This window comes from Haemaphysalis longicornis, unplaced genomic scaffold (genome assembly GCF_048455015.1).
Source record: "Haemaphysalis longicornis isolate Haplotype H1 unplaced genomic scaffold, Haemaphysalis longicornis Haplotype H1 scaffold_4, whole genome shotgun sequence".
NCBI lineage: Eukaryota > Metazoa > Arthropoda > Arachnida > Ixodida > Ixodidae > Haemaphysalis > Haemaphysalis longicornis.
The window spans coordinates 10,791,791-10,807,193 of NW_027526361.1; the positions used below are offsets into that span (position 1 = coordinate 10,791,791).

General features: G+C 46.6%; 1 protein-coding gene across 1 annotated transcript in view; it reads left to right on the forward strand.

Annotated features, from left to right (window-relative positions):
• LOC144180269 (uncharacterized) overlaps positions 1-14,419 on the forward strand; it is a 43,117-nt gene extending 28,698 nt beyond the window's left edge. The window contains exons 2-6 of the mRNA XM_077708647.1: positions 5,189-5,220; positions 8,107-8,303; positions 10,681-10,817; positions 12,041-12,306; positions 13,578-14,419. Coding sequence (XP_077564773.1) covers positions 5,189-5,220; positions 8,107-8,303; positions 10,681-10,817; positions 12,041-12,183 — 509 coding nt within the window. The 3' untranslated portion in view covers positions 12,184-12,306; positions 13,578-14,419. The remainder of the gene's footprint in view (positions 1-5,188; positions 5,221-8,106; positions 8,304-10,680; positions 10,818-12,040; positions 12,307-13,577) is intronic.
• Positions 14,420-15,403: the final 984 nt, after the last annotated feature.

Below are 15,403 nucleotides of genomic sequence, written 5' to 3' on the forward strand. Positions count from 1 at the left end.
GGTTCGTACGGTTGTGACTATTTAAACCACGTCATTCTCGAAGCCTGAGTGTGGCCCCCTGACGATGGTACATGAGGCTCTACTTGTGTCCGTTATCTCGCTGTACCGCCTGATTCCGGCAGTCGCATCGACCGGTAGCGAGCTACGACGACAAGGCGGGCCCATAAAGTTCGATACACTTAAAACAACGACGCCTTCAGAAAGGCGGAGTAAAGCTCCAGTACGTGGGAGATTACGGCAAGCACAGAAAGAACAGAACTCTCGCTCGTGCTGTTCCAGGCAAAGGGCGCGCGAGCGCTGCGAAGGCGGAAAAATTGAATTGTATTGGACAAACTTCTGTTCAATGCATCAACAGAGGAGTGAGACAGGGAGGCGAGGAGCATGAGGGGGGTGGCAGCAATGAGCGGATAAGGGCGCCACAGTCCCTGTGGCGAATCACTGCTCTGCACTTTCGACAGCTTTCGCATTAAGTTGAATGGCTTTAATTTTTATTAAGTTTACTGTCTGTCTGTCTGTCTGTCTGTCTGTCTGTCTGTCTGTCTGTCTGTCGGTCCGTCCGTCCGTCCGTCCGTCCGTCCGTCCGTCCGTCCGTCCGTCCCTCTCTCTCTCTCTCTCTCTCTCTCTCTCTCTCTCTCTCTCTCTCTCTCTCTCTCTCTCTTTCTCTCTCTCTCTCTCTCTTTCTCTCCAATGGTATGGTGCCTTTGCAGAATGTCTGTAGAGTACACATCATTTCACTTTACATCGTTGTTTAGTCAGCGCAAGCCAATTGTTGCACTAACCTCAGCCTTGAATCTTTCTATTTAATAAAATGTTACCTTTATGTAACAGCGCAATCACTTGTTGTGTCGTATAAATGTTATTAAATGCTGAAACTTGTAATGGATAAGAACGGAAAAGAACTTTCTTCATTTTCTACATGATATCTCGAAGACGTGCAATTTCGCTTATAAAATTGATACCTTACGGTATCTATCCTACCACGATACAATGAGTTTGCCCCCTCAAGACAAAATCCTGCCGACGCGCATGCTGTAGTGTAAATCACTTTGGTTTACCTAGTACTTGTGAACTCGAAGACCTCGCTCGTATCAACGTTCTAACTGTTCACACTAATTGTTTCTCAAGTTGCTGATTAAACGTTTAGATCACTGTTCTGATATGGCATATTTCGCTTCCCTTTAATATGCAAATAAACTTTAGTTGGTTAGAGAACTGCTTCTCGAGGCGTCAGTCTCAAAATTCGGACCAAAGTTCGTTGACTAAGTCAAATGCTCGAGCGCTGCCCATCTCGCTTCTCTCCTGTCACCTCTCTCCTAAGCCTTCGCGCTCAACCCCTGACTGAGCGGTGGATCCGTATAAGCTCTTAGCGGCTGGCTAGTTGGCGAAGCGCTCCTTCTGGCCCATTAACTTTTAATTAAACTTCAACTCATTAGCTTCTCGAGAGCTCCTGCTCTGCGGTTGCGCACTCTATATGCGAAGACGCATAGCCACGCCACCCGTATTTGGGTGTTTTTGCTTGCTTAGTGGCCGGAGTTGGTTTTTCTTATCCTAGCATCAGCGAAGAGGATAAGACTTTTTTTGTAATTTTCTTATCACGCAAGACGCTAAATCTTCCAAGCAAATGTCAGATCAATTAGTTTTTGTACGGCTGCGCCGCCGCACCAAGCGGGCGAGTTGCAGCTGTCTACTACTAGTGCAACTGTCTCAGTTCGGTCACACTGCTGACATCAGTTTCAGTGTGGGGGGTGGGGAGGGGGATAACAGGGAAATATAAGGAAAATAGAATGCAATAAATGAATATAGGCAAAAAAAATTGGCCGCGTATTTGCTCCTTTTGTTGAAAATGTCGACGAAAGACGATAGTCGACTGACGCCTTTGCCAAGTAAAGGCCTCCCTTCTCTTTCCCGCTCACCTCTCATGCTGTTCCTCTTCCTTCTCGTTCCTCCCAAGACAACACGCTAGAGGTTTGCTCAAGTCAATTGAAATTTGCCGCGTTCCACTGCTCCACGTCGGGTGCCTCGATGCTAGCGCTGCCGTACGGCGGAGATGCGCGTGAATCGAGGCATCCGACTACAATGTTTATAAAACCACGATGCCCTACTCCACGAGCGCCCGAAGCGGAACGTAGATCCTATCTAGTGGAACCTTTCGTTTCTGTTGCCGTTTGATTTCTTAAACGCCGCCAGGAGCTACAGTAGCGCGGGTTACTGCAGGTGACTGTTTTCTGCCGTTGATGTAACATTTCATTTGCTATCGCAAAAAACAAAGCATCCATAAATTTTTCAATAAAAGAACACTGCAAATATCACTTATGTATTGATTTTCTGCCACACATTTGCGTCACATTTTGTTCTCGTTTAAGAATGTTGATAAGCACGAACATTGACACCGGACCTAGACGTCTAGATTTAGCTGTGGGTATATGAGACTATTGCGCACCTTCTGTTTCAGTTTTGGCCGGGTGGCTGAATCGACTCACAAACAGACAGACAGACATGCAGACAGACCAAAATTTCTGAGTTTAAGTAGCCCAAGAAATACTATCGTCTTTAAAACTGGCCCACGCAATCGCGTAACCCTTTAATCGCGGCATACATAGGTTGAAATAAACTTGCTTGTGGCATTTTTAAGGGAGTGTTATTATGCTTGGCGTAGTTGCTGATATTGAGAACGGTGAGCAATGGGAGTACGTTGAGGAATACGAGACGTAACGAGAAGCGTTAAGCGTGTGAATCATTCTGGAGAAGAGGCCGCAAAAATCAAGGTCCAGAACTCCGATGGCAGCAACAAGGAACAACAATTACCGATAGTACGCTGTTGCTAGAAATGCCTATCCAGTAATAAAGTACCTCTGGGTACTATAGGTTGGTTGGTTGGTTGATTCTGGGGTTTAACGCGCCGACGCTACACAGGTGATGAGGCGCGCCGTTGTGGTTGGCTTCGGATTAATTTTGACCACGTAGGGATCTTTAACGTGCGCCGAAGCCTCGAACACACGGGCGTTTTTTGTTTTTCGCCTCCACCAGAAAAGCGACAGCAGCGGCCCGGAATCGAACCAGCGTCCTTGGGCTCAGCAGCACAATGCCTCAGCCACTGATCCAGCGCGGCGGGTAGTCATAGAAGCGAGCCAAAAGTTTTAGGGGTAGGCGGTCTACTCAGTTAGTAAACAAGAAATTGTGGATTTGTGATGTCTTGTGTCTTCATATCGAATGTAGCCATTGCCTTTTCTGCTCACGGCTATGGAAGAACTGATTATATATTCCTGACCTGTTCTCGTAAATAAACTTAAATAGGCACACCTGCCCCGTTCCTGCATAGCTTGTGTAAGAAACAGGCTTGCCGCTTACACTCGTATTGTTAATTGCGCCGCAAGGGCGTGTAAATTAATTTAGGGATCAGTAATAAACTGTCGGGAACCGTGATTAACCTTAAGATGTTTATACATCTTGCTCGCGGCATACTTTTCTTGCACATTTCTTTAACGTGTACCATCGCTCTCTCGCAACAGGGAGACAACTGCGACAATAAAAAGGGATTTGAGCATTTGTTAGTTATTAAATAACAAGTGCTAAAATATTGCGACTAATTGGTGTGATTGACGTAAGCCGTTATCTGCATTGCATAGCAAAGCAGGACAATAAATGGAGAACGTCTTGGCTCGTATTACAGATACCATAAACGTTTAATGAGTTCCTTGAAATTGTGGTCCATCTAACGAGGGCGTGCTTAGTCAAGCAAGACTCTGGGCCTATAACCTAGCGAGGTTATTATTTTCGGGCGGGTTACCAACTTGAACTTCAGCGTCAATATGATTCGTGTATGAAAAGAAATACGTCTCAATGTACCCTCAGAAAGACTTCAAGAGGCTTTCAGAGGGTAAATTCACGAGGTGCCTGCGTTACTGTAACAAATTTATTGACAAGGAAAGTTAGGCTGGTTTCGGAACCATACTTATATCAAGAGAAAAAGATTGCGCTTGTCTTCGCGTTTTTTCAACTGCATGTTACGACAATGACGACAAAAGCAACCATTTGTTGAGTTCCTTTTGTTATTTTCGATTCAGTCAGATGAGTCGACCAGCCCTTTGGTCGGAGATTTAGGCCTTCTAGCCTTTTTGTGTTTACCCTGAACTGTTATGTCAAAATGAAATTTCTTTTAGCCCATAAAGGTATTCTCAAATGGTTGCCGACATCACAAATTCTGCAGTGTCGATGTAACCAGGTGTGCAGCGCGTCACACTATCGTTGTCTAGTTCGCCAACAACATCTCTTATCCCTCTTGCTCATAAAAAAATACAGAAACAAACAAAAGCGGAGAAGAAAAAATACCATTCCATAAAACAATCACGACGTCTGGGCGTTGGAGAAAAAATGAGAGAGAAGAAACATGGGAACCGGAAGGATGTCGCGCTGAAGAAGCAAGAATGGGGGAACAGAGACCGCGAGACAAATGGAGTTCGTTCCACTTGTTTCACCGACAGCTATTTGTCGTCTTTATTACCCAGGCGCCTCGATAAATTCAACACATGCCTTCACAAGCCGAAACAAAAATCAAAATAATTCTTCGTCTTGATTTTTATTGCACTGGTTTGAAGCACTTGCGGCGTCGTACACGTTGCTTGTGGACTTTAGAATTACAAAATTTATATCCCGGGCAAAACGGTTGATACTCCTCTAGGTTATCTTTTGACACGTTCCTCCTTTGGTGTTATTAGACAGATCGTCGCCGTTCGTGAAGCGGGGCCGAAGCTTTCAGCCCGGTTTTTCGAGCTACTCGTACTGTCCGTGGTGCTAATTTCCTCTTTACTTCGGCTTTCCTCGAGGGTCAACTATTACTCACCGAAAACAAAGCATTTCCTGCGAGTTCTTCCTGCTGTGGGCGTGCTCTGATTCCCCAAGACGTCAATCTGCGTCTCCCATTGAGCGTCTTGTATATTGATCAAGACGGTAGGTTAAAGAAAAACACACACCTGACGAGACCGATGAGCCCCGAACATTGAACTAAATGTCGGTTTTCTCTCTTTTGCTTACCTGAGACGCCGTTATCGAGTAGACATAAGCTCGGAATTTTAAGCAGTGTCGTTTTATTTGTTTTGCCAAGTAATGACGCCATTCATGCTAAGAACTGTCTGTTTATGTGTATGATTTAGGCAGTAATCTAATTTTTGTCTTTCTTTTCTCATTTCAGACTACGAAAGACCCAGAGTAAACTTCACTACGGTAAGTGGCAATATCACTTGCGTCTTTAGTTTTACGAAGAACACCGAGTAGGTTTTGGCTTATGCGTAAGGCTCAGATTTCGGAATCTTAACGTCAATGACGCCGAATAGAAAGTGGTGGAGCAAATCGTCATAACGAAGATATTACTTGCAATAGTTTAGCTACAATTTTTTGTCTACAAAGCGAAAAAATAAAGTTAATTGTTTCTCGCGCATATAATGAGATACGCAGAGAAAGCTTGGCCATTACGTCAACACCTATGATAAGCGCTTTAAGTGTGGGAATCAAAATCTTAGAATATAATCATTCTAAAAGAAGCCAGGGCCCAGGACACGCACACAACCTGTAAGGAGAAACACATGAACAGCTTATAGCGTGACGTCAAAGCAGCTGACGCGTTATTGCGAACTAGACGGACTAGAGAAACGGTAGAGGCGCGAACGTGCACTAAACAATCCGCGTTAACGTATTTCTCCATGTGACGCGCAGAGTTCCAAAACAAAGCGAAAAGGAAGCCCCGCTTTGTTCTGCTGATTTCAGTTTACTACTGTCGAGCCGCAACCGTGATAGACAATCTGCTTCCACACTACCGCCATGTTTCTGGAAGTGAAGGAAATATTAGCAGGCTGGCAACTTCGTTGCCCACCACCGCGTGCGCGCCGGTGCTGTCGCGGAAGTGGCCACCTGCGGGCTGAAAACCATTCGCAGTGGTTTATGGTCAGTGGCGACAATGAAGAACTTTCTGTCTACGTACAAGTGAAACTTTTACGCCGTACACATGGGCGCCGGCAAGACGAGGGGGGGGGGGGGGGGGGGAGAAGCGGAAAGCACCTGCCCCCCTTCCAAACCAACCCAACACAATTGCCCCGCCCACTCGCCCTCTTTCTGTTCTCCATCCAAAACAATGGGTTTGCCTGCCCTAAGACAAAATCATGCCGACGCCCATGGCCGTCCATGGCAGTTTTCTGCCGCCCCTCTGCGTTAACGGGTGCCAGGAGTCAAGTCAGGCGACATTTACGTCGCCTTTAACTTTGGCACCATGGTAGCATTGGATGCCTTACGGTCAAAATAAGACTACGAATAAACTCGGTCACTCGCGTTCCATTCACTATTAAGGCGACGACCGTAAACTGTTCAGCCACACAGTCGCGTTATATGGAGCAAAGCCGATAAGTTATTTTGAACAGACGTCATTCGGCATTCTAACAGCCTACGAAATTTGCCCATGATACGAATTATGAACAGGGATGGCTCTTTTCCGTGGGTTTGTCTCGATTATTGCCGACTTCAGAAGATTAGCAGAAAAGGCGTTCACCCTTTATCACGCATTACACACACGCGCATGTTCCCTTACTCCATCATTCATGCGTTTCGGTAAGCCGTCATACGGTTTTCCAGAGATTGTTTCTTTAGAAGCCGGTGACTATGCACAGCCCACGTATTGCTTTGAATGTTTCTTTTCGCCCTTGACCTGCCCGGGCAATGTTTTACCGGAGTCTCTAAAATGGCCCCCGTCGGACGGAGAGCGTTCGACGGCGCGAAAGTTTTGTGTCCCGCAAACTATTGCTGCAGTAAAAACGTTGCTGCAACAACAGAAAGCGACGAGTCTCTGCGCCCTTCGGATCTGGTAACTCCCGCTGCATAGCCCAGGATAGACCTAGCGACTGCGGCCACAAGATACTAGCAACAACTGTCCTTTTCAATGGCATAAACATTTTCGTATCGCTCGCTTTGACAACCAAAATTGATCGGAACGCCCCAGTATATAAGCCTACGAAATAGTTCGAAAGTCTTAGGAAGTGGGCTGCTGGCCCAAAAGTATTCAGTTAGCAGTAACTGGTATTTCCGGGCGGGGCTCGGCCGGGGCTCGGAAAACTGGGTCCACAAGATAGAAACTGATCTTCTGCTTTGCAAGCTTTTACAAAAAAAGCCGACTCTGGAAAATTAGGAGTAATTTAACGGCACTATTACATCACTTGTAGCGACTTCGCCCCTGGAGGCGGCATCTCTTCTAGTCACACAATCACTCTCTCGGAAATCTGTCAGTCGGTCGGCGGGGCAGTGTTACAGAAAAAAAAAAGTTCCGGTACTTGTTCCGGTTATAGGCTAGCGTAGCTCGAACTGTGGGTCCCGACATAGCAGAAATCGCATAATTTGTGTCTCGTTCGCGTTGTCAACTGCACAATATGCACTGAAGCGCGGCTGTCTAACTGGAGGCAAATAGTTCAAAAGGACAGATTGCAGCTGATGGCTCACCGGAACGATTTAGCAAGGCAGTGGCGCTGTCTTTGTCGGCTACATCAAAGTAGGCATCAATACGTGTCTGGAGCGCATTCCACCCTTGGGAATAATTTGCACCACCTACAGTTTTTTGCATCCATACAATGTGGAACGGAAGAGAGCATCGCCACGTGAAGTTCGACCAATCCAGAGTGTAATTATAGTAAGGCTAGTCAGTAAAACAATTACCAAAAAACGAACGTATCACGTGCGCAACCGAGTTGCCCCGGAATTCCCTATAAATATTTTTAAAACCTCTTAAAGTATAGACGCATACACATTTGAAATGTCTCCTTGAGAGTCTGGATGGGTCTCTGTGGTTACGTTAGGGAAGCTCTAATAACGTCTATTGCTTTGTCCTTCGTTTTAAGCGATAAAAATTTTCCAGTCTTTATATTACATCTTACATACCATACCTTATTTTCTGTATTTGTGTAATATACCATATATATTATATTATGGCATCAGTGCCAAGATATAATTTTCTCGGTGCCTATCACTTTTGTTGCTTGAGAGTGATTGTAACTGGAGACGCGTTCTCCCAAAATGCCGCACTCGTGCGGCCACGGCCTCGACGTGTCCCTGGTTCGTGCCACCCTGTTGCAGGAGGTAGCGTTTCTGCCGGAGGGCCCTGCCGGACACTACCTGAGGCATCTCAAGGAGAAGACGTCCACGCTACTTGGCGAGGCGCTGCAGATGCGTCACCGCGTGAGCGACGTCGGGGAACGCCGCTGGCTGCACGCGTTCGCCAGGAGAATTGGACTGCTGGCCAGGGACCTGGAGCAGACCACGCTGCCACTCAGGCAAGTATTGGTAGCTTTCCTATTGTTAACACCAAACCAAGCTAGAACTAAAACTAAATATCACGTGCGATGTGCATGGCAGTGGATACAAATTGAAAAATTTCCACGTGAAATAAGGTTATATAAAAGAAACGTGCTCACCCAACCGAATGCAGTGATGACCGTTTGTATGCAATTGGGTAAATTACTTTTTTTTGGTTTCCTGAGCCTCGCACGCTTTTTTCAATGGGCCAGGAAAACGTCATTTTAGTTATAGGCATTTTGTTTGTGAAGTGCTGAAAAAATAGTGAGTCATAACAGCCGTCACCACCACCGCCATCATCATCATCAGCCTATCTATTATTACTGCGGGGCGATGGCCCGCGCATAGAATTCCAGCTGCTCCTATCTTGTGCGGTCTGAATGAGCCACCTTTCTAAATCTGAATAGCTTTGCTGTACCGTGCACATTAGAAACAGGAAAAATTGTAGCCAGTTACGAACATTTTTTATAACTCAGGAGCTTTTTTTAAACCACACAGGGCAGTGATGCTGGAAAGTAGCAAAGTGTAGGTAGCATTGCTCGAGGCAAACATGAAGCAAAATTGCAATTTTTTGTTGAAAAAGCTAGCTTCGGCAACTTCATCTCCATTGCGGCCTCGAAAGACACTTTTTTCACACACACAAAAAAGATAAAATGTTACATTCAATTTTTTGGCTTCGCAACGTCAGCAGTAACTTAACGTACTGAAAACAGAGAGTCAGTGTATTGACTTTATCGTAGTATTCAATTTGTATGATGGAATAGAATTTGAGGCACCACTGGAATCGCACAGTCATGCATGTTCCTTGGAGGTGACTTTAGCGGCTGCCGCCAATCGCACAAAGTCCCTGTGACGTCATAAGGACTGGGCAGAAAATTGACTGTTAAGTCGGCACTGCTTTAGTTGTTTTCAATATTATCTGGATTAAGTTTCGAAGTTCACGAAAATTGATTTCATTAGGCCAAAACGATCTTTTTTACAAACCAAACCTGTATTTCCTCTCTAGGGTCGTTCAACCTGAGAGAAATGAATGAGAGCGGCAGCTTGGAGATTTGGCATTGTATTTTGCAACAGAAGCTCTCAACACTTATTGGAAAGTTAATTAGAATAAGTCGCAGTCTGTAGTGTGCGTATCTTTGTTTTTATTCCTAGATGTAGGGCCCAGAACGTATTGGGAACTGTATTGCCTTACTGAGAAGATAAACAGCCTTAGTTGAAAGATTCTTCATAAGATGAGCTAAGAATTTAGCGGAAACTTACTGAGACGGCTTTAACATGTACTATTTTACAATAATTTATACAGAAGCCCCGTAAAATGCGGGAACTCAATTGCGTTTGGAGTTCAGACACGCGTTTAGCTTTTCTGCAAAGCTTCGGCACTGCGTAAGACAATTCCATGCTTATTGTTAAGCTCTTTCGCCTGGCTGTTCGCAGCTTTTGTGCCCGCCGCAAATTTGCATACATTCTTACACGCCGTTTAGGCAAAAAAAAAAGAAGACAAAAACGAGTCCCATCTCTTTGATGAGGCGCTCAGTCAGGTCATAGCGCTATGCTTCGTTTGATCAGAGTTCAAGAGAAGCTCGCCGCCAGTGTTCTTAGTTTTAGGCCAGCAATTAGTGAGGCACTAATCTCCCGATAATTCAGCAAATATCTTAAGGTACCACCACCCGCCCTCCACTTTTTTCTCCATCTGGCCTCTATTTGTCGTGAAAAATTGTGATGTGGCAACATTTTGAGCAGATCGCTCTTGTGTACTGAAGCGCGAATCACTACACTCAGTTTTCGAGCTTTTACGTGGACAGTATCATTTGACAGAAGAAATTATATGAAAAAAGAATGATAAAAGAAGAAGAAAGAAGGATCGCATTTTTTTTCTGGAGAACAAAAGGAATGTTTGGCATTTTCTTTCTTTTTGGCTGTGAAAATAAGGTTTCCCGTCTGATTTATTTCCGTACGTGAGTTTCTTTTGCTTTCTAACCTTAACCGAGGCCTTAGCTGAATTAGCATTAAATTTTTTAGCCCTTTTAGATGGAATAAACTGTTTTTCAAGTTTGACAGTGTGTGGATAACTTTTCTTGCTTGATTTCCTCTCACCCGCCGCGGTGGCTCAGTGGCTAAGGCGTTGCGCTGCTGAGCACGAGGTCGCGGGTTCGATTCCCGGCCGCGGCGGCCGCTTTTCTGATGGAGGCGAAAAGCAAAAACGCCCGTGTGTACGAGATTTCGGCGCACGATAAAGATCCCCAGGTGGTCAAAATTAATCCGGAGCCCTCCACTACGGCGCGCCTCATCGCCTGCGTTGCGCCGGCGCGTTAAACCCCACAATCAATCAATTGATTTCCTCTCTGCGATACGCAGATCCCCGTCCACAGCGCCTTCCTCTGTGCACCACATCTCCTACGAGCACCGGCAACAGACGGTTCCTACGACCGGCCAGATCAGCCCGCCTCCGTGGTCCCTCCCCTCAGAGCTCGTCGCGAGGACGACAACACAGGGTTTGCGCTCTTTACCGCCCGCCTTTCATGTAAGATACAACAAACGGACATGCCACAAATACAACAAACGTTATGCTAAGGGTCCAGGTAGAATAGTCCATTTCTTTTTCCGCTTGGAATAAGTTTTCCGTAGGCTGTTAGTTGTGGGTTGCAATCAGCAGAGGCTTCAGGTTGATGGCTTTCTTTTGTGAAGATTCTTTTATGACCGAGAGAAGACAGCAACGTGAAAGCGGCCCTTCTGCTAATCCTTATAAATTTCACCATAAGAGCTATGGGTGCCTGATTGGAAGTCTGAAGAGTGATAAATATTTATTAAAAAGAACGTCAGCCACTTTTTTTGACAAATCGCTATGCACGTCTTGTGGTAGCATGTATCAGGGCAATCGCTGTAGTACACAGAAAGCAAGGACGCTCACATTCAATTCAGCTCTGTACGAAGTAATAAGCATAAAATTACTAGCTGCATTGCAAAAATGAGGCAAAAAAATATGGTGGCGGTTAGTGAAAGCAGAGTCCTTCAATGCTTTGTGAAAGCCATCAGTTGCAGCAATGTTCGGATGACGCCTTGGGAAAGTTAGGTGTAGGCCTTAGCAGGTGTGTCGCGGACGTATCCACTAAAACACACGATGTACTTTTTTGGTCTACTGGGTTCCGCTCGGACGTCTCGTTTGGTTGATTGATCGTTTACATACTTTTACTATATTTTGAGAGGTGTTTTCCGGCTTACAGGTGTGATTTAAGGCAGTATATGGACTTGCAGGTGCATGTATACAGATCCTTTAGCCTAATAAATCTAGAGAAGCACACAAAACTGGGTCGCGGGTTCACGCAAAAGAAATGCACGTGTAAGGGATAAGGATCAAAGGAAGAAGAAAAAAGGTTTACATTTTTTATTTGGCCGAGCACAAATTGTGTTTTCCCTGAATATTTATGCATTTTTATGTAAATTTTGTGTGAAGTGGGCTGTCTTTGAAGTGAACAATGTTCGGTGGGAAAGTGTTTTGTTTCGCAAGCTTATGCTGCTGACCGTGGCAGCGCTGAGATTTTTGGCAGGTCCTACAACTTTTCGCTTCGGCCCCATGTCTCAGGGGAGAGTAATAATAGGTAAACCGATTCAAATTGTCCCCAAAGACAACTACGCGTAAGATGGAAAGAGCCGGAACGATGCGTAATGATGATGTTCTCTGTGCCATGTTTTTTCGCATGCAAAACAATGTGTGCAGAAACGGTCCAAGAGGAAGTCCGCGGCGTCGGCAGGCCCGAGGCGGTGACGCAGCCCAATTTCGTCCACTCCGAAGCCGACCCTCTGAATAGGCAGCTTCCTGGCTTTCAGAGTGGGACGCCATCGCCATCGGCAGCGGCATGAGCTGTTACGCGTGCGGGCGCGCAGTCAACGACTGGAACGCCATGGCTTCCTCCGCACGCTCAGTCTTCCATGAGAACTGCAGCACCGACTGAGGGCCAAGATGACCCGTGTAACCTGGATGAGGTGCGGCAATTGCTTGTAGTGTCTCCAAGTTTGAGGTTCGTGTTAAAGACCATTGAAAGCCGGCGCCCGGCGTCCGTATCCTTCGAAAGCGTGCGGCGTTCCACACCGCGACCTCAAAGTCGGCTGTAACGAGTGGTAGTCGTCCACGCCAGCACACCGCAGATGGAGAGTGCAGAAGAATACAGCCGATTGAGCGAATAGGCATGCAGATAAATTCGCCATCGTCGTCTAGTCTCCGATTGCACGGCGGTAGGAACGGGCAGCGGCGCTACGCGTAGGAGACAAATGGAAGCAGTTAGAAAGCAAGGTGGATCGCAACAAAAGACAAAGTGTTTCTATCCCTTCCTCCCCCCCCCCTCTTTCTCTCTCTCTCTCTCTCTCTCTCTCTCTCTCTCTCTCTCTCTCTCTCTCTCTCTCTCTCTCTCTCTCTCTCTCTCTCTAGCGGAAAGGTTACAATGCCCTTCGACAAAGATAGGCCGAAGCAAGGCGTCTCAGGCGTTCAACTGTAAATTCATACTTCTGCATTTGCAACACACAAGAATTGTTTAGACGTCGTCGGACGTTTTCTTCGTGAGCTCAGCCATCTCTTATGCATTGGCATTTACAGCCACGGGTGCCATGTCGATCGCTGTTGGCATGAGGAGGAGGAGGAACAACGTTTTTTTTTTCTTTAAGGGAAAGGGGAGGGGGAAAAGAGAGTGGGTGGTGGCCTCAGTCCAGGCCACCTTCAGGCCCCCCAGCAGCCCGCGCACGGGAGATCAGGTACTCCTGACCCTCGAGCTGGAAGCTGGTCAGCCTGTGCTCCCACTGCTCCAATGTAGGTGATGGAATCGGTTGGGATGTTTGACGCACTCTCATACGAGGTGATAGGTGGTGTTTGTTGTATTGCATGTTGTGCAGTTGTAGGGTGAAATGTGATGTAAAATTGTCATGTTGTAGTAAGTTTGTGTTTGGATTTGGAGTCTTGTGTATTGAATGATGGGTATGAGGGGGTAAATGAGGCGTCCCCGGCGATAATGATATAAATTGTTCATGTATGTTTGTGGAAATGAGTGGCTGGCCGAGGCGATTGCAGTTGTGTCGTCGGCCTCCGTCGGAAATGCCCGGTGTAAAATGCCGCGGGCAGTGGCGTGAACCGCCTCATTTTCGGGGAGGACGGCATTACCAGGCGTCCAAACAATGTGAATGGTTGGTAGTGTTTTGGCGGGACAGTTTTTATCATATGAATGCCATTAACCTGACATAATGTCCTTCCTTTTGCGGCGCTGCAGGCATTTGTGAGCTGACATTCCACGCCTGTGAACACGAACTGGATCCGTTACCAAGACCACGCAGACTGTGAATTTCACGTGAACGCCTCCCACGGCAACGGACAAAAGTTTCTGCTCCCTTTCTTGTGTTCGTGAAGACTAATTATGTTATTTGGCCAAGTTTTCTTTTTCTATTGAGAACTTTCTGGCGCAAAGTGATTGGGATTGCAGTGCCCAGTCAGGGTGTATAAGTGTCATGGAAATAATTTTAACTTTAAATCACCTACTACGGCTAACATAATGCTTAAAGAGGGGCTATATAGACATCAGCAAAAATATCCCGAAAGCAAGTGTGATCTCTTGGACAAGGGTTGAAGATCAGAGCCACGAAAGTGTCGACGGGGCCGGATATTACTGCAGCCCTTCACCGAGACTGCATCGCCAGTGCTTGCCGTGTCCAGCTCTGTTGAGGTTACTCCTGAAAGCTTGTGCGGATGGTCGTCCCAGATTCGGAAATTACAAACACAATGTTATTTCAGCTCATTCAAATACGGTGGAGTAGGCGAAGGCAGTTCCAAGGGAAACGGACAAGCTGTGCTTTAAAGATGCCAAAGTGGGGCGGCTCTCCACTTCTCGACGATGACTGATGTGATGTTGGTGTTCTCAGTGACAATATTCGCTTCGGGTTGGTGACAACGCCGAAGACTAGACAGTCTTGGGCTACGGCGTTGTATGCGGACGGTGTACTCTCTCATCCGCCTACACCTTTACCTGTCCGACTGGAAACATACGGGGAAAATTCATGTTTCTCAACCGACGTGCATAAAACGCCTTGTTCAACTCAAGCCTGCATTAAAGATCACCCCCTGCTGTGTGATGTGTTGTTCCTTAATCATACTGGAGTTTACTTAATACAGTCAAACCCGGATATATCGAACTCGCAAAAAACGGTCATTAGTTCGATATATCGTATAATTCGATATATAATGTTTAAAGAATTTGACAATGCACAGAACGTACCTCATCACTAACTGTTGTTTACTTGCAAGATACATGCTCCGCGGGCACACTAGCGCGAGAAATAGTCTCCGATTTTCTTTTGCTTCATCATTTTAGAAGCATTGTTGAGCACACACTTTTCAACATTGTCAAGTGACTCGAAACAGCTGAGCCCACAGCCTTCTATTGCCGCGCAGTGGCGGCGAAGAACGCTCAGCGCGTGAAGAGCATCGGAACATGGGGGCGGGGCGGAACTCGTCGAGTCCTCACAGTTGAACACAGATGAACAAGGCGTACCGATGCGTCGTCAACCGCGAAAACACGAAAAGGGAAGCATGCGTAGAAGCGAGGGGAGAGAGAGCCCGCCGCGCGAGACTGGCGAGACAGCGGGAGAGTGTGGTCCAACCACTATTTCCAGGGGGTGGCTGTCAGAGCGAGCGAGAGCGCGAGAGCTTGGGCTAAGTGACTTTTCAAACTGGGGGAGGAGGCGTAGGCAGCTTGCCCAGCTGCCGCGCGGGAAAGCCAACTTCGGGAGCAATCTTGCGCTGCCGAAGTTCGATATATAGGTTGCGGCTGCCTTTTTTGTTCGATGTAGCCGTACTTTTTGCTATATATTCTCCCGGTAACATTATAGTGCCCAATAATTGTTCGATATATGGGATAATTCGATGTAAACGGATTCGATATAGTCGGGTTTCACTGTAGTAGCTAAGCAGATTCACGTTGAGTGAGTGAGTGAGTGAGTAGGTGAGTGAGTGAGTGAGTGAGTGAGTGAGTGAGTGAGTGAGTGAGTGAGTGAGTGAGTAAGGGCGTGGGTGGGTGAGTAAGGGCGTGGGTGGGTGAGTGAG